Source organism: Podarcis bocagei (assembly GCF_964188305.1).
Source record: "Podarcis bocagei genome assembly, chromosome: 13".
Classification (NCBI taxonomy): Eukaryota; Metazoa; Chordata; class Lepidosauria; order Squamata; family Lacertidae; genus Podarcis; species Podarcis bocagei.
The window spans coordinates 27,258,266-27,281,888 of record NC_138138.1 but is presented as its reverse complement, the minus strand read 5'-3'; the positions used below and the strand labels follow the sequence as shown (position 1 = coordinate 27,281,888).

Below are 23,623 nucleotides of genomic sequence, written 5' to 3'. Positions count from 1 at the left end.
TGGGCTAAATGTAGTTGGGTTTACCAGCTTAAATCTTTCCCCTAAGAATGGACGATCATGTTTTATTGAGCAAAAGTGCCCCACACACCAGTAGAGTAAGTTACCTTCCAAGTAGCCTTCAAATTCTGTTTGCCACCTCTTTTTCTTTCTGAGGCTCCTGTATCCTTAAGGGCTGCATGATAGGCAGAGAGCCATCACAGAGGGAATTTCCAAACACAGAGAGGCAACAGTGGGGGGAAATTCACTTGACGAATTCCTGCCTATTCCACTGCTGCTCAAAGCATTGGAGCCCTACCAAGAAAAAGGTGTCAAATCCTACTCAGAAGAATTGGAGCTATCTGAACCCACAATCATCTACCCACTGCTTCCAAGTCATCACCGTAGTTTTGTTAGTGGCAGCGGCATCGAATGACTGAGGTGGTTTTGGCAGCAGCAGTGAGTAAGCAAGCGGCCAACATTGAGAGCAGGTTGGAGTGCTCTGGGAATGCAGAGAGGCACTCCAATCTCTCCAATGTTTCCCAAGGGCTGCTGAAACACTGGAGAGGATCAGAGTGGCCCTTCCTGCTTTCAGGGTGTTCCCACCAGCCAGCCATGGTGGTGGCTTTTCTCAGCTTTGCTGCAGAACTTGCCATCCAACCGACCATAACTGCAGTAGTGGCGGCTTGCTCAGGGCCACTGTGTCTGTGTGGTGAGTGTGGATGTGTCTATATGGGGAGGATGTGTTATGCATGTACTTCATTTGTGGTGCATGTGTCTGTATGTGTGGTAGCCATGCCCACCGCTTGGACATGGCCCTCAGAAAGTTAGGGAGCTGTCAGTGCAATCCTTGGGTTGAAAAGGTTAGCCACCCCTGCTTTGATTAGCACCTGGACACAATAGCTTCCTTTGCCTCACTACTTCCTGCTTAGCACACTGGTGAATTGCCCCTTCATTTCCCCACAGTCAGTCCTGTTCCTCATGTGGGTGGTTTAATTCCTGAGTTTCTCTTACCTTTTGTAACAAAGCAAATGATGGCCATGAAAATATGACTGTAATTAACCTATTTATCAGCAGATATGCATAGGAACAGATTGATAAAGGGGAATTAATCAGTAATAGCTTGGCTGCACTCAAGAGAAAGCAAACGAAGCAGAAACTGCACAAAGGAAGCTTCTAATTAAAGCTGTAGGGTGTTTTTGCTGAACAGGATTTAACTTCTGAGTAAATGGTATAGAAATATATTAATCTGGGGGGTCTGGCTTTGTCCTGTTATATTAAGCAGCCTATTGAACCTCCATTTTTATTCTGTTGCCAGGCGATTGCAGAAAAGTAATGCCTCAGCATTACTCAAGTCCCTTGTCTGTCAAACTGCTTATAACTAGGGCTGGGCAAAATTTGTGTTTGGAATTGATAATGAAGCATAAAGTTCATTTGCATAGGCTTGGTTTGCGAAGTTGTAATCTGAAACCTTTGAGGAAAATAAATCCATGGAGAAGGAAATGTTTTATTAAGATGTGCAATTGTTTGCAAAGAGGCTATAAGGAGCTTCCTTATTCTGAGTCAGACTACCAGAGTGCAGTGCCAGAAATCCGTGGGAGACAGGGCTGAACAAGAATTTCACTGGATGAAGATTGGGGTGGGGCTTCAGTGCCCTGCATAATAGAGGGGAATTGCAGAATAAGTTGTGCAAATGTACTTAATTTATGTAATTTTTACATGTTGTAGAATTCAGAATTTTAATTTTTGTTTGTTTGCTCTGCACAAAGTGCACATGGCCCCAGCCATGCTAAAAGTGTACCGTACCTCCTCAGGGTAAAGGTAAAGGTAAAGGGACCCCTGACCATTAAGTCCAGTTGCAAACGACACTGGGGTTGCGGCGCTCATCTCGCTTTACTGGCCAAGGGAGCCGGCGTACAGCTTCCGGGTCATGTGGCCAGCATGACTCAGCCACTTCTGGCGAACCAGAGCAGCACACAGAAATGCCATTTACCTTCCCACCAGGGTGGTACCTATTTATCTACTTGCACTTTGATGTGCTTTCAAACTGCTAGGTTGGCAGGAGCTGGGACCGAACAACGGGAGCTCACCCTGTCGCGGGGATTCAAACCATCAACCTTCTGATCGGCAAGCCCTAGGCTCTGTGGTTTAGACCACAGTGCCACCCGCGTCCCAAAGTGCACCCGCACCTCCTCAGAGTGGTGCCTGTCAAAACAGAGATCTGAGCATGGTGGCATTTGGCGATTAATAAATAAATAAATCTCAAGACTCTTCTTCTAACTGTATTCCAGTGCAGGATGCTCTGTCCCAAGTGTTTTGAAAACACTTTGGCTGCACTACCACAGAACACTAATCTATGGTTTGCTTCCCCATGACTTGTTCAACAAACCACAGATTTCACAGATAAGCTAACAAGCCATGCCTTGCTTCTCTAAAGCTTGGCTTGCTTCCCAGTTGCTTTTGCCTTGTGCCTTTGTAGCTTGGTGAGTGTATTGGGTGGGTGGGGGGAGTAGCCAAACAAACCATAGTTAAGCATAGTTTGTTAGGGGTCAGACATGCCAAACCATGGTAATGACATCATGGTTTGTAGGCCAACCACAAACCATGGCTTCACATTATGGCTTGTAGCCAGAAATACAAGCCATAGTTAGGCTGCTGGATTGACTTCAAACATTTGGACAAGCCATACTTCAGCTAAGCACACTGTGGCTTTTTGTTATGTATGAACCCTTATGGGTAGCCGTTTCCTAGTCACTCTTTCCCACCGAAAGGAAGGAAAGGAAGACGAAAGAGAGAGGGAGACTGAAAGAAGATGTTGGGGAAAGGGGGTGGGTTAAGAGTTTAGTATGGGGGAGAAATGATGAGGCGGTGAAGCCAATGGTCTGCAGATGCAGGGAAGAGATAGTGTGGGGCTTCGTGAGTGGAGACTACAGGCGACCACCTTCCCGTGTGGTTCTATGTAGTCAGCTTTTGGTCATCTTCCAATTCTGTGAATTCACCCTGAAATATTCATGTCTGCAGATGCCCAAAGTCTGTGCCTTTACACTACAAAATTGCTGCTGCTTTCCCCTGCCTTCCCATCTTTGCTCTGGTCTTGTTGTGTTCAGCTGCTGCTGGGAATCCCTGTCTGCCTTTTCCCCGCATGTTCAGGCTGCCTTCCGCCTCCCTGGGCGCTAGTGGCTGCTGAAGTCACAACCTTGACACCATCACCCAGAGTGACTCTAACAGCCCACGACAGCTGTATTATTGCTTCGGCTTCCTTCTCAGCTTGCTTTCTGCATTGAGGAGTGGGGAAAGGAGGCCAGAAAGGCTGGAGGCTGGAGTGAGGAGCTGAGCAGAGCCATGTACTTGGAAGCGGGTTTGGTTAGGCTTTCTGGTCTTGAATACTATGAATCATAAGTGCTTGGATTGTAGAGAGGGCCTGTGGCCTCCTGGTTTTTATTTTTTTGCAGTGGCCCCCATTTGCTACAAGTGGTGGGAGCTTTGGGTTGGGGCTTGTGGGTTTCCTTAAGGGGAACCACTCCGGCCCCTACATAATTCAGTTACTATTGATTTGCATTTGCTTTCTGTCCAGAGGATGCTAGGTGATGGATACTGAATGTAGGAGCAAAGTGGCTGCTGTTCTAGAGAGCTTACAATGGTTATCCCAGCAGAGGCTTTTGTAAGCTTGAGCTTTATCAGTGTCTGACTTCTTACCTGCCCCCTTTTCCCCCCTCCCCACAGATGTAAACAGAACCAGGACATGTTGACGTTCTATGCCGTGGTTATAGGGCTCAACAACGCACCTGTCAGCCGTTTGCGTCTCACCTGGGAGGTAAGAAGAACCAGGGAGCCTGATTTGTTCACATATGTATGTGGGGGTGGGGTGGGGGTGGCACGGCTATGTGTAATCCCGCCCAACCCCATCCAGATTCTGCAACTAAGCAGTTCCTCTTCTACAGTCAAAACCCCAAAATCTACACATTGGTTCGTTGGCTATTTAAAACAGCAGCAGCTGGTTTGGTGGGGCGGAGCTGTCCTCTTGACACGGCTGTCATTGTAGCTTACCTAGGCAGAGTTGGGGTGAGGCTGGGCCCTGGTAAGGTCAGGGCAGTACATACTCTGTCCTGCCCCACCCCAGCGTCGTTTGCCCTCTCCCCACTGGCCGCTGCTGGGGCGGGGTGGTTGTAGCCTTATATCCTAAAAGTTCAGCCAAGAGTAGGCCCTTGTGGCAATGAACAAACGTAAAACACGTGTAATATAAAAAGCAGCTTAGAAACAATGCAGAAATGCTGGAAAACCAAAAGCACTTCTGCAGAACCAGGGAACTTGAGATGAACCAGCAAGAAAACCAAGGCTTCAGAGACACTAAAAGGATCTAATTGTGGAAGCAGCTATGCTCTTGTGTATACTTTAGAAAAAATAATTAAAAGTGAATAAATGCAACACTTTATGTTAACACCCAAGGTGAAGCCAAGGTGGATCATAACAAGGCAACACTCACAGCTCTCAGTTTGGTATGTGTGGGTTTCGTTCAGTTTTCCAGAACCCCTTCTCTCTCTCTCTCTCTCTCTAACACACACACACACACACACACACACACACACACACACACACACTTTCTCTTTTATATCCACCCACACTCCTTCCTCCTCTCTGTATTTCCAGCCCTTTTGCAATTGCAGTCTTTCCTGTTTGCCAGGAGTTGTGGGTGCATGTACTTTTATGAAAGGGTTTCTCCCTCCTTTCCTTTCTTGTGCTCCTCCCTAAGAATTCACACATAATCTTTGCTATCAAACTGGGTCATCATCCCGGAGGAGGGAGATAAACAAGGAGCCATAAGTCTTCTGGAAGCAACAGGATCCTCCCCTGTGGGAAATGGTCCTGATCCCGGCTAAACATAGCTGGGCATTCAAGAAGCATTGCTGCCTCCAGCTGTGGAGGCAGGTCATAGCCTTCAAGGCTAGTAGCCATTGATAGTGTTATCTTCCATGAATTTGTCTAATCCTCTTTCAAAGCTATCCAAATTGGTGGCCACCGCTGCCTCTCTGAGTGAATTATGTAACACAAAGTATTATATTGCCTCAAATGTGGACAAGCCCGTGGAAGTAAGATTCAGCGGCCGCTCCAATCAACTTCTGTGTATGGAATGGGGAAGGGACAATTTTCTCCTTCACCTCAGATGGGGAAAATGTGTTGAATTGGCCCCGTCACCATATTATATGCTTTCTAAGCTTGGGTGTCAAGTGAATATATTCTTGTTTGGCTAAGTCTTTAGCTGTTGCACTGCCAAAGCCAGCGCTTAAGATGGCTTGTAGGATAATATCTGTATTTACCATACCACTTTGAGGGCACAACCCCAGACAAATCTAAGAACATTTTAAGTCTCGTTGATTTCTGTCGGAGAGAGTTAGGCAACTGCTTTCTGATGAAAATCAATGAGACTCAAAACAGCTTAAGGGTTCACTCGGAGGCTGATAGCTGTGACAAATGAATGTCACACGAGCTCTGTGTATAGGGGCAGAATGCTTCGGAATACTAGGTGATTCTGGAACGTCGTTTGCAGAGCTTGGTTGGGAGCTCCAAGAGGCATCAGGCTAGCAGGCTGCTGTTAGAAGCACAACACTGGACTCAGTGGGAGAGGATGGATTACCATATTTTAGCATAATAAGTTGAGGTATGAATGAGCTTTTGGCTCAGGGCCGGCCCTGTCATTAGGCAGAATGAGCTGGCTGCATCTGGTGGCAACTGCTGGGGGTAGAGGGTAGGCAGGAGCAGTGAGGTGTGCCACACAGCCTGCCTTGCGCCCTGTAAAAGTGAGCCTTCTGCCCTGTGCTGGAGGACTCTGCCCCGTCACCAGTGTTGCAATATAATCCAGCTATCAGTCTGGTTGGCGTCTGCACACAGAACTGGGGCAGGATGCTATTTTCTCCCTCAGGCAAGTGCTTTTGCCTATACATGCATCCCCTTTTGCTCTCTTTCCTTTTACACGAGCCAGCAAACAAATCAATAATTTCCCCACTGATTTTAGCTTCCCGTTTTGCCCAAACTCTGTGAGCCACCCAGTGAACTTCCATTAACAGGTGAAACATAAATATTGCAAATAAACAAATAGCAGCAGCAGCAGCAGCTTTGGAGGATCCTAAACCATGGCTTGAAGTAGACTTAATATCTTGGATTGTTCCAAAGCTGTTTTCAGGCTTCAGTGAAATGTGAAACTGTAGTTAAGGGAAGTTTGTGGTGTCTTTGCTCACTTGCAGGGAGGGGAGGGAGGCGGAAAGGGGCTATATAGGCGAAAGACCCATTCATAAGGGCTCTGTCATATATTGGCATATTAAACCCAAGGTATCATCAAACGTCATCAAAACCATCCGATTCACAAAGGCGGTTCTTAGGTTTTTCTGGATTATGTTCATGTTTGCTTGTTGCTTACTTAATCGTATTTATGTATAAAAGCATTTCCGTACCTCAGTATCATAAAGTATTATCATTATATACAACGTTAAAACATAAGGAACTATTCAAAACAATGCAGATAATCATTAAAGTGACTGGCTAATAAGAAGAAAGAGACGTTAGCTGCAAAGGCCTGTTGACATAAGAAAAGTCTACAAGAGATGCTTGGAAGTCAAAAGCGAGGGTGCCTGTCGCATCTCTGCTGGAAGTGTGTTCCATAACATGGGACCAGTGTCGCTAAATGCCTGGCTTCTGGCTGAGGTCTCTATAACATGGGGGACAGTGCCCCTACAGATGATTATGTTGCTTAAAAATGTATGTATGTATGTATGTATGTATGTATGTATGTATACCCTTGGATGGCTTTTTAAAGTGGAAATACAGTATGGAAAATGTTAAAAGGTTTGGAAAAAAAATATTTCACAATAGTTCAAAACATGTTTTGGTGCTGGGGAGTCTTGGGTTTCCTTTCTCCTAAACTGAGCCTGCCACACCCTTGAGGGCTGAGGGCAGTGCCTTGTGCCGGGCAAGTCGCTGCACATTGCATGTGCACATTGCATGTGCACTCCCAGACATGCTGCCCATCAGGGTTAGTTCAGCACCAACACCTAGGCTGACTCATTGCATGAGACAAATCATGTTTGGCACATTTCCCCGGGTTGGTTCATCTACTCCCCAAAATATGCAACGAGGTTACCGTGAGACAAACGGGAGACGGGTCTTCCATAAGAACCTAAGATGAGCCTTGCAGGATCAGACCAAAAGCCTATCTGGTCCTGCATCCTGCTTTCACAGTGGCCAGTGAGGTGCAAATTAGCCATCTGCTGCTAGTGTGCCTTGACTAATACTGAAGGCAGTATATAGCCACAATGACTACAGTGGGCATTGATAAGCCGTACCCTCTGTGTAAATCCATCACATACATGTCTGACTGCTCTTAATACCAGGTCTATTCATATAGCCTTGGAGGTATGCATTATAACTGCACCATTGAGGCTACAGACTTGTTATTTACCCCAAATCCAGATCCATGGAACGCAGGTTTTCCAGCCCCATTCTGGAACTGGCATTTTGGACATGAGCCCAGACCCAGAGTTGAAGCCTGCGCTGCAGCTAGCCCAGCTCAGGACCTTCATATGGCCTGCCGCGATGTTGCGCTCCCCTGTTAGCTCATTGGAGGAAAAGATAGTATTATCAATGTGATAAATAAATAAGACCTATCGAGCCACTGTTTTGAACTGAGTTTTTTTCATTTGCTTTTTTCCAGAAGCTTCCAGGGAAATTTAAAAACCTGTTCCGGAAATTTGAGAACCTAACGGTGAGCCCTTTTGCACTTCCTCTGTTTAGAGCTAGAGTAGAGGCCCGCACTCTATTCTCTGCTTTAACTGTCTTCTGTCTAGCCTTAAGCAAACCCTTATCACTCCTCTTATGGTGCCTCCTGACTGTCACTGTTTTGAGTCACGCGTGGACCAGAACTTTAGGTTTGTGCAGTTGAAGTGGATTAAAGTTTGCTGTTCCAAAAGCTCCACAAATCCAATTTTTAAAAAATAACAACAGACTTTTGCTGTTCGGAAAGTGATGTAGAAATGCATTGAAAAGTGTGAGATGAACCAATAATTAGAGTGGAGACCTGTAAATATCCCACAACCAATTGAGCATGGATGCAGGATGAATGATCACTGTCATGTAACTTAGGGTTTCCATATTTCAAAAAGTTAAAATCCAGACACAAAACTTGTGCCAAATTGAAATTTTGGGCCATTTTTATGGAAATTCACCAAAATATACACTTCCGACATGGGTTGCCACATGTCCAGATTTTCCCAGACACTGTTTCTGATGGCTGAATCCCAGCTATGTCCAGGAAATTCCAGACGGAGGGCAACCCTATTTAACTACCCTATAAACAAATCAGAAAGAATGTTGAATCAAGATTAGACATAGTCTAACCACCTTGTAAGCTTTGTGCAAGCAAATGCTAAATAAAGATGCCTAATTTAAATAATATTTAAATTTCAGGGTTGTGATAACGATCACTGAGATATCTCTAGCATTTTTGATCCAGTTAGGAAATATACTATGTAAATACAAAGTTGTATAGCTATTCCATCCCCAACAATCAGGATATGGCATGGCTCTTTTGCCCTTCGATGATCTCAGATCTGTAGGGTGAAATACCCCTACTGCTGTCCTCTAGCAGAAAATAACTTTTTTACTTCCTTAATGCAACAGTTTCCAGACTGTGCCGCAGAGAACCCTGGGGCTCTTTGGAAGCTCATTGGAACTCCTTATGGAGAAGTTTGGGGACAGTAGAGAGATTCCCTGAAAGATAGGCCCACTACTTCTGACCTCCTGCACAACATGCAGCTGTGGAAGATTTGTAGGTTTTGTTCTAGGTTACACTCTCAGTATAGATGCAACAAGAGCAGGGAACCTGTGGCTCTTCAGATGTTGTTGAACTAAAACTCCCATCAGCTTCAACCATCATGGCCAGTGGAGAGTTGCCTAGTGTGAGTCCAGCTTCCTCATCTCTGAGGTAGGGCAGTGAGTGAAGCCCAAGAGGCCTAGCGCAACTGAAGTGAGTGTCCCCCAAACATGACCTTGCATGCTCTGCAACCATGTATTGGCTCCACATCATGCAAGTTAGTGGGAAAGGAATTCTCTGCTGGTAGGGAGATTTGAAATCACTACCTTGATAAATTAATTAGTCAAGGAGATGGGTTTTCATCGTCAGGAGGTCACAGATAAAAGAAAGATTGTGACCATTCCCTTCTCTTTTCCCCCTCAGTTTCCTTTTCTCACCTTCCTTTTTTTTAAAAGCCCCTTGTTTCTAGTCCAGACTTTCTTCATATTTTAAAAATAATATTTTAAGAAGTCCCATCTCCAGATGCACCTGCATGCTCAGCTATCTGCACTTAACAGTGTTAACTTTTTGGTATTATGGCCCCAGCTGTACTTTGGCAGCAGTTGTTTTTCTGCATCTTCCTCCAGCCGAGAAACAACAGCATCTTTTTCTCTCTCTTTCGCCTTGCAGGACCCCTGCAGGAATCATAAAAGCTACAGAGAAGTCCTCTCGAGAATGAAGCCCCCCATTATCCCCTTCGTGCCCCTCATCCTAAAAGGTGAGTCACACCCGCTGGAGCGGGGGTTGCTGTTTTTGAACTGGGGTGTGTAGAAAGCTTTGTCTTGGCTATCCTGGTCGGGGCTTAATTTGAACTAGGGGCACTTGAAAAAATAACATACCTCTGGAGGAAAAGCTCGCTTGCAGTGTCCTGTCACACTGAAGTGTGACCAAGAAAGAGAACCCTGAACCAGAAAGGGCGGGGCTATGCAAAATAGGGCCAGGCTCGATTCCCAATGAAAGGGGTGACCATGTCTGACTCACATTGCAGAGGTGACTGTGAGTACATGCTGTCTTTCCTCCCTATACATGAATGTTTTCTGTTCACTCCTATGGGAAAGATAGACTTGGGGGTCTGTGTTTTGATGAGTTTTTAACCAGCCATCACTGGATGGGATCGTGAGTGTGTGCAAGTGCACACACAGTGTGTTTCAAACACTTCACCTCCCCTGTCACCTGAGTCCTTGCAGTTTATAAGCCCTCCCTACACTGTATACAGCCGCTGTCATCGTAAGAGCATGTGCAGAGTTCCCCTTTCTCTCATCATTTAATTGCCACAAACCATCCTGGGCGCCTGGGCTTGGAGGGAAGCATTTCCAGGCCATAGTTACAAACACCAGGCACCTTTTAAAAAAATAGAATTTAACTGTTGCCAGGCTACCACTCCTCCTCTCTCCTCTCATAAACTTTTCCTCTTCTTTTTTCCCCTTCTAACACTCAGATCTGACATTTTTGCATGAGGCTAGCAAAACCTTGGTGGACGGACTAGTCAATGTAGAGAAGCTGGTAAGAACATCCCTCCCTTCCAAGTCTTTTGCCCCTGCATGTTCTTCTGTCTTCAGTGCCGAGCCCAATTACTTAAACTCCACAATGGGAATAATAACCAGAGAACTGGGAGGAATCCAAAAGCTATCTATTCCAACCTGTTGCATGAGACAAATCTGTACCCCAAAGTGGGAGGCTGTGAAGTTAAATAAAAGCAGTTATCCGTGTGATAAAGGATCGGGCAGTTTTTAAAAGCACTGCAACGATTGCAGACATTTTGGACGGAAATAAGCAGGAACAGGGCTGACCACCTGTTGCAGAAATGAGACGTTCATCCACAGAGACACTCCTGAGGGCAGCTGCAGATGTTTATTTTCAGATATGGGGGGAATACAGAAACTGAAGGCAATCGAAGATAGGAGGTGCTGTAAAGAATTGTCTGTCTGTCTTGCAGAGACCCTTTCATCTCCCTGGTGATAGTGTCGAATAATACTGCCAATAATACTGCCTGGGCCTCAGGCTCAGGGGTCAGATTTGACCCCCCACCTAGCCTTTTTTACCTTACCTCTGGGGTTTTCCCTTAGCCTCCCTCCTCTCCCCCAAGGCCACACCCCTCCCTTTTCCTGCCTCATGCCCTCCTGATATGAGTCCTTGAGCTGTGATAATGTTGTTGGCTTGGCAAGACGAAGGTGTGTGTGTGTCTGCGTAGAAACCAGAAACCTCTGGCTTTTGCACAGCTGGAATGTTGCCGACTCTACAAAGCTAAGAGTTCCGTCTGTGGCTCCACCCCCTTTAGCCATGGAGCCCCACCCACCATGACTGGCATGGTTGCCCATGGAGGAATGTGGCCTTTAGACTGGAAAGCTTTCCCCACCCTTGTTTTAATGGTAGCAGGGAGAGACGGCCTCTCCGTAGCAGAACACCTTGCCTTGCATACAGAGAGAGGTTCCAGGTTCAATACCCAGCAAATTCAGGAAGGGCTGGGAGATAACCCCACCTGAGATTCTGAAGGGCCGCTGGCAGTCAGTGCAGATGGACCAATATAGGTCATCTTCCTAGGTTCTAGTAAGTTGCATTTATATGCTACCTCCTTTAGTTCTGAGTTGGTGCCAGATTTCCTGCTGGGCTCTGGCGTATGTGTTTGGCTCCGCTTTTGCCACGCTTATAGTGCAGAGGCGCCCCTCTGTGTGACGGCATTGGAGAAGCAATGCAGAGCTGCTTGGGAAATGGAGCAATTTGCAGACAGCCCAGAATGAATGCACCCCTCATGCACTGTGCTTGCACCAATGACATGTTGCAGAATTTTTTTTTAAAAAAACCCAAATCAATCTGGAGGAGACTTTTGTGTTTTAGCTGTGTGTCCGGAGGCCTTCCTCTCCCTCCCCATCCTTCAGGGGAAACTGATGTGATTTGTAGGAGACTGTGGCCCTCCTCCTCCTGTTGCCCCTTTCACCCATTCGCCTCCCCTTTCCTTCTCAAACTGCTCCCCCAGAGTGGCTTTAGAAAGAGGCAGCAAAGGATCTTTGGCATAAATTTTGTCCCTGCTGCATATCTGGGGAAGAGGAGAGATGGCCTGGCAGTCTTGAGCATTGAGCTCTGCTCGGCAAATGCAGCATGACCTTGCGAGGATCTACGAGCGCTCAGGTGGTCTCTCTCACCCCACCCCCACTGCCATCTCCCTCCCCCTGCGGTGGTGGTTGTGGGGATTAACTAGCGGTTGGTTGGTCCTCTGTATGGTTTCTAGCCCAGTGGGACAGTCGGGTTGCCATGGCGATGGCTTCACAGAAGCTCCTCCAGCTCTCCTTGTCAAGAGACGAGTGTGCGTCTGTGCGTGTGTGTGCGGTATGTGAGATCAATGCTGGAGTTGGCCCAGATTTTCCTGGCCTCTAGGGAGGAGGGGATGGTGGGGAGGGGGGAGAGGAATGAAGCTACGTCACTGTCAGCTGAGCTCTAATTTCCTTCCCAACCCCACACTGTGCAGAACACAGAATTATTCCTGTGCTGAACATTCATATCCTCCAATTATAAAAAAGTCGTATAATTATTAATGTATTCCAAACAAGGGTATTTCTACAAAAGTGCTTATTTTACAAAATGTGACGATTTGTCTACTTCTTCTTTGAACCTGGTTTTGTGTGTGTGTGTGTGTGTTTTAAATAGGAGGGGTTTCTCTGGTAGGGGGAAGAAACTGGATAGTAAATAGCAGCAAGGAATTATTTAGGAAGAAGGACCGGAGAGGCTATGTGGGAGGATAAGGGATTAAAAAAAAGAAATAAGGGAGTCATGCAAGGCAACGGCTCTCCATCCTTAGAGTGCTAGAGGCGCTTTGCTGATAGCTTGAGCAATGAGAACTAGAAACCTGATGTGTAAATCATAAAATTGTAGGTCCTCGGTAGTTCAAAATATGTGTTGGAGAGCTTCCAGGAATTCTTTTTGCTGGGGAATCGTTAAGAACATACCGTATTTTTTGCACCATAACACTCACTTTTTTCCTCCTAAAAAGTAAGGGGAAATGTCTGTGCGTGTTATGGAGGGAATGCCTACGGGTGGCATGCCTACGGATTTTCCTCCTCTAAAAACTACGTGCGTGTTATGGTCGGGTGCGTGTTATAGAGCGAAAAATACGGTAATTATAATTACTTTGGCTGTGGCACCCCAGTAATTCCCCTAAGCACAGCATTCTGTCTTCAAACAACTAACTGAGCCAAACTTGTGCCTTTAGACTGTTAACAGACCATACCCACTCCCAGTTAATCCGCAGCATTTGATAGCCAGAAGTGGGGCTTTATTTAAATCTGGGTTTCACTGGAGTTTAGTTGGGAACCTGATTTTCTGTACCAAGGCTCAACCTGTAAAATATGTGATGCAGAAATATAGAAGGCTGACTTTGTGTGTATGCAAACACCTTATGCCCTTTTCAGTACTGGAGGGATCACAGCCAAACCTACCCTCCTCAGTATATTTTAGCAGCTGAAACATGGAAGCATGGCCAGTTAATCCCAGCAATATATATGCGTGTGCACTGAGGAAGGCATCTCTCAGGAGAAAAACAATATTTTACCAGCCATAAATAGTCATATTTGTTGCAGGGGAAATGCAGTCCTCATTTCCCTCTCCTAACTTCTCTTACAGTTGTAATAAGTAGATATGCATCATTAATGATATTTTCCAGCAGTTTTCCTGGAGCAGACATTAGGCTGGCAGGCCTGTAACTTCCCAGATTCCTGCTCAATGTGTTTTTCAAAAGGATTGGCCTGTTTTCCAGTCCCTGTGTAGCGAGGCTGATCTTTGGGACGAGTTACATATTTCTATAAGGAGATCAGCTATGACAACATTAGCTGTCCTCCGTGAATAATGCTCTCAGCTGCCGGGAGCAGAAACTTGCTGATTGCAAAGTTCTACACAAAGCAGCCATTCGTACAGGTCAGAAGCAACGCACAACAGCACTATCTTTTTACAGCAAGCCAGGTGCTGACTCTCACCTGGCAGGAGAAGCAGCAGAGGGAGAAGAGGCCGGGATCAGGTGGGGTTTAGACGATGCCTGTTTACATAGGCATTTTCTTGATCTCTTTACCCAATCCTCCTGCTTTAATTAATGTGTTGTTTTAATGGGATTGTTTTATTGTGTGTTTTAATTATGCACGTCTAACTGGTTTTTGTACTTCGTAAATAGCTTAGAAGCCCATTTTGGCATTAATTGGTTTTCTTTATTTGGTGGTGAGGCATCTCCACGCCCGCCTCCCTCAAGAACTCTGAGGGCACCATCCAATTCTCTTCTGCACATTGTAGGGATTGCTTGGGGTAGGTGAGTGAGACAGTCTTTCAGCGAAGCTTGTCCACTGATCTCCCCATTGAGGAACCCCTTGACCAGCTTCTGAGGACCCCGTTGCAAGAGAGGTTTTAAAAAAACAACAAATCACTACTTTAACCACTGGGTGTTGTAGAAAATCACGGCAACTAAGTGAATCGGCTTCAGAATTCAAAAGTAAAATGTGGTTCACGCCCCTCCCCATTTAAAATGTTTTTGGTTTTCTTCACACACACTGGGGTGGGGTGGGGAACCTGTGGCCCTGCAGATGTTGTTGAACTACAACTCCCATCAGCCCCAGGTAGCATGGCCAGTAGTCATGGGTGTTGTAGTCTGGAAACACCTGGAGGGCTACATCTTCTGTACCCCTGAAGTGGTGCAATGAGTGAGGCCTAAGAGAGTGTCTTGGTTTTTCTCACCTTCCCCCACCTTTTAAAAGGTTTGAAAGGTTTCTCCCCGTCTTCCCCCACTCTTAACAACAAGTTAGGAGTGTCTTCTTTTTTTAAAAAAAGTGTAAAAGTCAGACTTATTAAATTTACTCCTTGGAATCTGGTGGCAAAGGGAGCAATATGTCCAGCAGGCACAATTTCAAATAGCTTGATGGAAAATAATATCGGCATAAAAGCTCTGCCAGTGGAGACTGTTTTTCCTAACTACTTAAATGGGGTGGTGTTAGGCTCCCTCTACTGGTACAGAACTATAAAGGCATTTTATTTAGTCTGCTGAAAAGCCTTCGTCTCTCAAGGCCCTTATGCATGTAACAATAACTGTGCAGATATCCAAGTTTTCTGGTCAGCAACTAATTTTACAACAGCTGTGCTTTGAGGAAAGCATAGTCCATCCTCAAAAGTAGACTGCCAACAGGTTTTTTTTTCCAGAACCACCTCTTTCTCCTCTCTTTGCTTCTGGGTTGGCAGCAGTTCTGCTGCTACTATTCAGGGGGGCAGATCTGCCCTTCGGGCCTCTAATTGCTGACCTCTAGCACAGTATAATTTTGAGGCAGTTAACGATATTAATAATAAAGTGTGATTTATTTCATTCACTGAAATCCCTGTCCTATTCACACTGGAAACTACAGGCCAATTAATGCAAACGAATAATTGAAATTATATATCCTTCAGTATATTTTAAAAAAGCAATTTCCTTATTATATTAACTCTCCCCTACTGAGAGTTACCGGTAATCCTGTGTACTCCATGAATATTATGTTTTACATTTCACCCGGGAAAGCGAAACTCTGTGACCTTTATAAATTCTGCAAATCAGAGCAAAAGATGTGCATTTTTTTAATTTGCAGAATCTATTCAGCTTTCCCACCTTTATTATTCTGCATAACTCTGGTTTTGCTAGCCATGCAAAGTGGCCCAGAGCTATCCAGTCCCCTAAATCCCAACTCTTGACAAGTAGAAGTTTTAATCAGCCTCCTCAGCAGGGTCTTCTTACATTTTTATAATGGACCATTTGGACGCATTCATCTTTGTCTCCTGTCCAACTCACGTACTAGGTGTTTCTGTGGCTGTGAAATCTAGCATTTTCTCTGTGGTGTTACTGAACAGTTGGTAAATATTGATGGAAGATGTAAAGCAGTGCCAGATCATTTGTTCATTTATGACATTTATGTTTAGCTCAAGGTGGTATGTGAACATGGTTCTTCCCCTTCCCCTTTCATCCTCACAACCACCCTGCGAGGTAGGTTAGGCTGAGATGACTGGCCCAAGGTCACCCACTGAGCGGGGAACTGAACTCTGGTCTCCCAGCTCCTAGTCCCAACACTCTAGCCACTGCACAACACTGCTGCTCTCTGTTTTAGATCTTAGCTACAGTAACACCAAGGTTCTTGCAGAATGGGATTCCCAGCTGTAGATTTGAAGGTCTGGTACCCTAGAACAATGAAGCATCTCTCTCTCCTCCTCTCTTATGCAGCACTCAGTAGCAGAGAAAGTTCGGACAATCAGGAAGTGCCGGAGCCGGCCCCTCTGTGAGTATCCATGCCCCCACCAAGGATGCAAAGGGAAGCCAATGCAATTACTTCACTGCTACTCTTTTTTGACAGGTGCTCAGTACCAGGTGCTGCAGAGTGGTGCTTGCCTGCCTTTTTGGTATGGCAACCCACAAAACCAAATTCACTTGGTATGGTGACCCATTGTTTTATTGTCACGTGAACAGGTCTCCAGCAGCTGTCAGTTTTCTGCACTATAACTGCGAGTTTGCCTGTTTCATAACCCTTACTTGAGGCATCTAAGCAAAAATAATAATCAATGTGGAAACTGTTGAAATATGTGCAGTACTTAAAAAGTTATTCTCAGTTATGTTTATGGGAATAAGAACACCAGCCATCAGATTGCAGGATCATGCTTTGTAAGCTATAAAAAATTATTCTAAAAACATACAGTTGCACGAGCCGTATTAGATATAACCAACTATGGATATTTGTGATAGTTTTCTTCATGATAAAACCCATTTTAGCAACTGTTGTGGGGGTGGGGTGCTGAGCTTGCCTTTTGCCACTGAGTAGCTCTGTTGGTTCTCAGACATCATCCCAGATCATTATGGACACAAAGGGTAAAGGTGTCACAGTCGTACCTTGGAAGTCGAATGGAATCCGTTCCGGAAGTCCGTTTGACTTCCAAAACGTTTGGAAACCAAAGCACAGCTTCTGATTGGCTGCAGGAAGCTCCTGCAGCCAATCGGAAGCCACGGAAGCCCCATCGGACATTTGGCTTCTAAAAATTGTTTGCAAACTGGAACAGTCACTTCTGGGTTTGCAGCGTTCGGGAGCCAAAACGTTCAAGAAGTAAGCTGCTCAAAAACCAAGGTACGACTGTATTTCTTATTTTTGCTAACCAAATCTCAAATCACACTTGGCTTGACTATTAACTAACCTTGGCAGCAGATCTGTGGATAGCTCACCATAAAGTCCTCATAGAGGGAGTTGCTTTGAGTAGTTATTATTACTCAAATGGCATCAAAGGTGAGTTGTAATAGTCACTCAAAACAGCTCCCTGTAAACTGTCATTGGCTCTGCCACCAGCTGCCAGTGAGGAGTTCCCAAGTGTTAAGGTGTAAAATTTAAGCCTTTCTGATGTTCAGTTACAAGCATCAACACAGTATTGTAATAAGGCAACGAAACAAAAAATTGCACAAGGTATTCATCATACCTGTTAAAAATCAAAAACAATAATTACTTAGGGTTTACTTATGAAGCTCCCACTCACACAGGCTTTGTGACCCATTTGCGGGTCACAAGCCACAAGTTGGAAAATGCTGCTGTAGAGAACATGGAAGAAGCATGGTCTTTTCTCCAGAGAGCTTACAGTCTACATAAAGCAGAGTTGCAGAATCACAGAATTGTAGAGTTGGAAGGGACCCATGAGGATCATCTAGTCCAACCCCCTGCAGTGCAGGAATCTTTTAGCCCAATTTGGGACTCGAACCCACAACCCTGAGATTAAGACTCTCATGTTCTACCAACTGAATTATCCCAGGTGCTTACAAACAGCAACAGAGATGAGGAGATTCGGGGGGGGGGGTTGGCCAAGTTGTCATGAGATTTCATTCGGCATTAATGCCCATATATCACATTTTAAGTCTATCTTTGCAACTTTGAAGAAACTTGTTTTCACTTTAAATATGAGTTGTAGATTTCCTTAAGATTCTGCATCTCACACTCATTTCCATACTTGAGCAATGCTGTAGATTTGCAAAATACACACCATCCTGGGTTTGTCTGGCCAGCCATATTTGAGTGTCAAAATCCTCAGGATACGAGCGTCAAACAAATGTGCAGAAGTCCATATCTGAGGTATCTATTGTTGGGTGGTACTGTTTTATTCTTCAGGCATGGGAATCGTGTGCAAATGCTCTCACCCATCATATTCTCATTTCATCTTACAAAACTATCATGTCAGAGAGAGTCAGACATGAGTCTTTGGATCCACAGGTCTTGGGTGTGGAGGGGAATTTTACGTGGGGCACACATTCATTCCCCTGCCTTCAATATGAAACAATTCAGGACAGCAAGATCTTATCAGGTGGGGCTAATCCTGGACTCCTTAAGGAACAGATGGGGAATCTGTGGCCCTCTGTATATTGGACTGCAGCTCTTAAGGTCCCTGGCTGTTGACCATATTGTGTGAGAATGATGGGAAATTGAATGCAATAATATCTAGCGGACTATCAGTTCCCCATTCCTGCTTTAGAGTATCTGCTTATGCTAGGCATGATTGTTGTGTTTAGCTTTAGAATGGTGTCTCTTCCCAAATGACTGTCTTCTCCTTCTTCCCCCAGGCCTGGAAATGGAGTCATCTCCCCAACAGCTGCAGACAAAAGCTTACGTCCGGCAGTTCCAAGTTATTGACAATCAGAACCTGCTCTTTGAGCTCTCTCACAAGCTGGAGTCAAACAGCCAATGAGGCAGCTGCCCACAGGGCAGGTGTCACTAGCAAAGAATGTTTACTCTGCGCAATACTCGAGCACTTTTTGGATGTACAGGGGTTCCTCCTTAGGGTCTGACCCTGTTGGGAGAGGAGAGCACGGAGTCGCCAAATGGCAGGGATGGCCAAGCTTGGTCGGGGTGTCCCGTCCAAGAAATCCTGGTGACTGAGGTGCAAAATCAAAACGGCACCTCGCCTTCCTACGGTTTGAGCTTGGGACACAATTCGCCACAGAGTTCTCCTGCCAGGGCTGGCCCCGAGATAATTTTGATGCCAGAGATTGAAAATCTAACTAGCACCTTCCTGTCCCCTCGTCCCTCCCCCAGCAGTAAAAAAGCAAACAACTATTTAAGTAACCGAAAAATGTGCTGCTCTTTTAACCGTGCCCCCCAAATCTACTGCCTTTGCCCATTGGCAGAGCTCTCTTGGTCTCCTGTGTGAGCTTCATTTAAGGGAAGGGAGACTCCGCCAGAGCATCCCGTGAGTGGGACTTGCGCAGAAGAATCTCCCAGGGAGTATTGGGGCCCCTTATCCTCCATCTGTCGGTTTCCCTCTCCGCCACCTGGAACGGCGCTCCAAATCGGTTGCCTGAGGTGACTATCTCACTTTGCTTCACGGCAGAGTGTAGAGAAGTTTGGAGGACTGAACCCAAAATGGCCCGAGCAGATGGAACAGTGTTTTGTGGAGGAGGTCAAGACAAAGCAGGACATCTTGACTTGCTTGTGGGGCAACTCACACTAGTGGCCAATGCCCCACTATAACCGTAATCGAACAAGTCCTTGAAAACGAACAGTTTCTGAATCAGAAAAATAAGCTTCCGGTCTCATGAGTCGGACATAGTACAGTTGCCAGAGGCAGTGTGTGCAGAAACGTCAAGAAATGTCAGTTTGCTACCTTTCATTTCTCCTATTACACTACTCTTTATCAGTGGGCATTTTTATTTATGTATTAGAAAGGTTTGATGTGGAAACATTATTATTATTATTAAGAATAATTCACAGGAGACTCTCAAAAGTATTTTTTTGGTTTTGTTCTCACAGAATGTTGCTTTGTTTTTAAAAAGCTGGTCCAGGTAAACTGAAGTGGGAAAATGTTTTCCCCTGGTGTTCTTAAAATTCAGTTTTGATTGGCTGTGACGGATAAGACAGTATTCAACGATTTCCATTCTTTGGGATCTAAGCTACAGGAATTTAAAACACCAAAATTATAAGGCTGTCGTAGTTCCTTATTGGGGCAGAGCCAGTGCGGTACAGTGGTTAGAGTGTGGGAGGCCAGGGTTCGAATTTCCACTCAGGCTCACTCAGTGACTTTGGGTCAGTTACTGTCTCTCAGCCTAACCTACCTCACAGGGCTGTTTGTTGTGAGGATAAAATGGGGAGGGGAGAACCAACACCTTGAGCTCGCTACAAACTTAACTGGCCTAAAAGTCATTTCAGGCCCCCACAGTACTGCAGTTCTCTGACGGGGACTTAGGGCTAAAGATTTGCCTTAACAAAGAATCCTCGTCACTTTCACCAAACTACAATTCCCAGGATTCTTTGTGGGAAGCCATGACAGTTTTAATCGTAGTCTAGATATACAGTTTCTGGTTTTGGCTGCTGTCCAAATGTTTTTTACATCTCTTTGTGTTGAATAAATTTATTTTTAGGTAGGTTATTTTTGGGGATGGGTGTTGGCAAGAAACCAATTGTCTCTTCCTCTTGAACTGGGCTCTAGATATAGGTCACTCTTGAGTCCTGGGATGTGTCCTTCAGCAACTTCGAAGAGCCTCGGAGGGGCAGAGAGATTTCCATCTCAGGATAGGATAGTGGGGTTTCCCCTCTCTATATTACCACAGGGACATTCACAATAACACTTAACTATATTGTCCCTTGTTATTCACACAGTTTTGATGGTTACACAGTGATAAAACAATTTTTGTTCTCACTTCTCCAAAGTGCCTTTAAAGGATGCAATGTGTTGATTTCAATCTATCTTCACGTTAATCTGGAATAAACTATTGAGATTGATACAAGACTGGGGAAGATTTCCATAAACTTTTATGGAAACAGCATGTTGGAAGAGGGATGATCTTTTTCTGTACTTCCCCTCCAATTGTGTGAACAAAAAGTTGATTTGAAGTGTACTGTACGAATAAGGTCAAGTGACCTCAAAGAAAGACTTCAGTTCTCAAAAGTGTTGAATTTAATCCATGCTGGTAATTGTGAGATCAGAACCAGAGATACTATTTATTTTGGATTATTTAATCTGGGACAACTGGATAGAATTTAGTGGACCCTCCCAATAGGTTTTAACCAACTTTCTGTGACACAGATTGCCAAACACACATATAGCCCAGCCCTTCCCCCACAGAGAATTTGTAATCCACCCTACAGTTGATTATGAGGGTCAGCAGTGGGTTGCAGTGGGATAGTCCTGCTATCTTGCAAAAGTACTGAACCTCCTAGCATCTTTCAAGAAACACAGGTAAATTATTTATCTTCGTTATACTTGGAGCAAAGCAACTAAAAAGTTGCTTTGAGCTTAGGGAACCCCTGTGATACCAAGTAAAAACTCTGGGTCTTGCCCTATAACTTCTGCATGGAAGAATCATATCTCAGGGCTACGTCCCAAAAGCTGTGTGTTCCCCCTGGAATTTGTTTCCAGTGCCATGATCTAATCCTGGAAATGTGAAGTAATAATAAGAATGCCTCTGAGCCAGTCCAGAGTGCATTGTCCACACTACTGAATAACCACAGCCCATTCCCACACATTTCTGCATTAGGGGGCAGGGATTTCAGGTCAAGAGAGAAAAGGTGCCTGCTTCTCTTTTTAGAAATGAACTGCTTTCCCTACCATGTTTCTAACAGCTTTAATATTATTCAAAAATTGATATCAAAGCGCAGGTGTTGTAAAGAATTTCTCTCGTTTTTTAAAAAAATGGCTTTTCTCTTTGCTGACCTCCTCCCTTTCTCTTTGATAAGGGTTGTTTTTATTTGTGTGTCTTTGGGGGGGGTTGCCTCTTTTGCAGGGGTGAGGAACCTGTGGCAATCCGGATGTTTCTGAGCTTCATCTCCTATATATCATTGTTGCTGGCCATGTTGGCTGGGGCTGATGGGGTTCCAGCAACATCAGGAAGACACCAGGTTCCCCATACCTGATCTAGTGGCTTTCTGTTCAGGGACTTTGCATTTCAGGGTCTCTCGCTTTTGTCTATATTTCTTTTTCTCTCTCCCGGTGAGAGTTTCAGGTCCTAATGCGAGGATGTGTATATATTTATATATATTTTTAACAAGACACTCTTGAATTGTACATTTATTTTTTAAAGAAGAGCCTTGTATCATTGGGCAATTGTACAGTGAATTTTCTACTGTTGGAATGAGGGGATCGCTTGCCTACACATATAACCCTACAAGCTTCCGCGAGGTGGAATGTAAGATGTATTGTGTTGTTCTGGGGAAGCTTAGGGTTTTTTGGGGGGAGGTCTGGCTGTTGTTGATATTATTATTATTAATAATTATTGTTGTTATTGTTTTGGAACTGCAGCACTTGGGTAAGAAGCCAATGGTGGAAATAAATAATTGTGAAAAATACAATCAGTGGTCGGCTTTTATACAGATTATTAGGTAAAATTCTTTTATATAGTGCCATCAATGTATGTGGCTCTGCACACAAGGCATACAATCTAAAAAAACAGATACAATAAAAATGAGTAGTTTAAAATGCAAAATTCAGTGGAATGCAGTGAGCTGGCAGCAATATTGTGCAATATTCATATGAAATGTGAGTGAACGATGGCAATTTCAGACAGGTAAACTTCTAACGTGGAAGCAACCCGTGTTGATAATAGAGCATCTTTCGTATAAATAAATCTGTTTGAATTGGAGAGTGAAACTAGCTTCTGGTTTTAACCCAGAAAAGGAACTATACCTAGGTATCACTGCTGTGCTTCTAAGAGCACAAAGCCCCTCAGTGTGAGAACAACCCCAGCACAACAGGGAATCCTCCTGCTTGCAACTATGGGCTTTTAATCAAGGCCTCTGTCCTCCAGCATTTCACAGATGCAAACGGGGCATGCTAGCAACACTCCTATTCTCATACCAAGACTAGTCTGCTGCATTCATTCATTCAACAGCCCGTCTTTCATTGTTTCAGTAATCATGATGATGCTTATTCTACAATCTGTTATCAACAGATTGCATAGACAAATGCATAGAATTGTGGAGTTGGTAGGGGGCTTGAGGGTCATTTAGTCCAGCCCCCAGCAATGCAGGAATATTTTGCCCAACCCACAAGCCTTGAGATCAAGAGTTTCATGTTCCGCCGACTGAGCCAGCCCAGCTGCTACTAAGTGGGGAAAAAAGAGGCTTCATTCAGCAGATATGCACTGGAGGGCGGCAAAACACACACACACATCCCATATGCAGTCGAAATTTACTGTAATTTACAGGCTACAGATGAAGACTTCAGAAAGTCTCTAGGCACAAAGTAATGGGCAGTATAACACCCGCTGTATTATACAAAATATAAGGCACCTTTTAGGGGCTGCATAGCCGCTTTTCGGGGACGTTATCGGGCGATCTTTGAGATCCCTATGATTTCATGATTCTTGTTGTTCATCGGCGTGGCTACTTCGATGTGGTTAGATGTTTCTAATTTACACAACGCCTCCGGACTACATTGCAGGGTTGTCGTGAGCCACCTTCCCTGCCTAATCCTGCAAGGGCTTTCAACCTGCAAAGTGGAAAACAATCCAGAATTGCCGCAAAGCCCCGTCCAACATCCATCCCCTTACAGTTTAAAACGGTGGGCTGCGTCGTGCATTGCACAGCTCTTGCAAACTCACAAGTTATCCTCAGCCTAAACCTGCCGCTATCCTCCTTTGCTGAGCCTGAAGAGATATTGGGGTGGGGGAGAGAAATCCCCTTCACGGGCGCTGGAATTACGAGTCTGAAAGTTGCGAGTCTTGTGATTTCGTGTTCCCAGTGTCCTTCCCAACATGGCCGAGCTCGGCACCGATTCTGCTCAGGCCTCTTGGACCTTCTTAATATGGCGATCCACCCCCCCCCCAGCCTCACTTCCTCCCACCTACTCCAAACGGGAAAA

The 23,623-nt window shown here is 45.0% G+C and overlaps 1 protein-coding gene and 1 long non-coding RNA gene across 2 annotated transcripts in view; one reads left to right on the top strand and one right to left on the bottom strand.

The window, feature by feature from the left end:
• Positions 1-22,113, top strand: part of RAPGEFL1 (Rap guanine nucleotide exchange factor like 1) — a 55,670-nt gene extending 33,557 nt beyond the window's left edge. The window contains exons 10-15 of the mRNA XM_081168670.1: positions 3,700-3,790; positions 7,679-7,729; positions 9,446-9,533; positions 10,254-10,318; positions 16,029-16,083; positions 18,393-22,113. Of these exons, the coding sequence (XP_081024796.1) occupies positions 3,700-3,790; positions 7,679-7,729; positions 9,446-9,533; positions 10,254-10,318; positions 16,029-16,083; positions 18,393-18,517 (475 nt within the window). The 3' untranslated portion in view covers positions 18,518-22,113. The remainder of the gene's footprint in view (positions 1-3,699; positions 3,791-7,678; positions 7,730-9,445; positions 9,534-10,253; positions 10,319-16,028; positions 16,084-18,392) is intronic.
• On the bottom strand, positions 21,456-23,577 carry LOC308572553. Its single transcript, XR_014001800.1, has 2 exons — positions 23,364-23,577; positions 21,456-23,251 (listed from the first exon to the last, which is right to left on the bottom strand). It is a non-coding gene; the product is annotated as an uncharacterized lncRNA (long non-coding RNA).
• Positions 23,578-23,623: the final 46 nt, after the last annotated feature.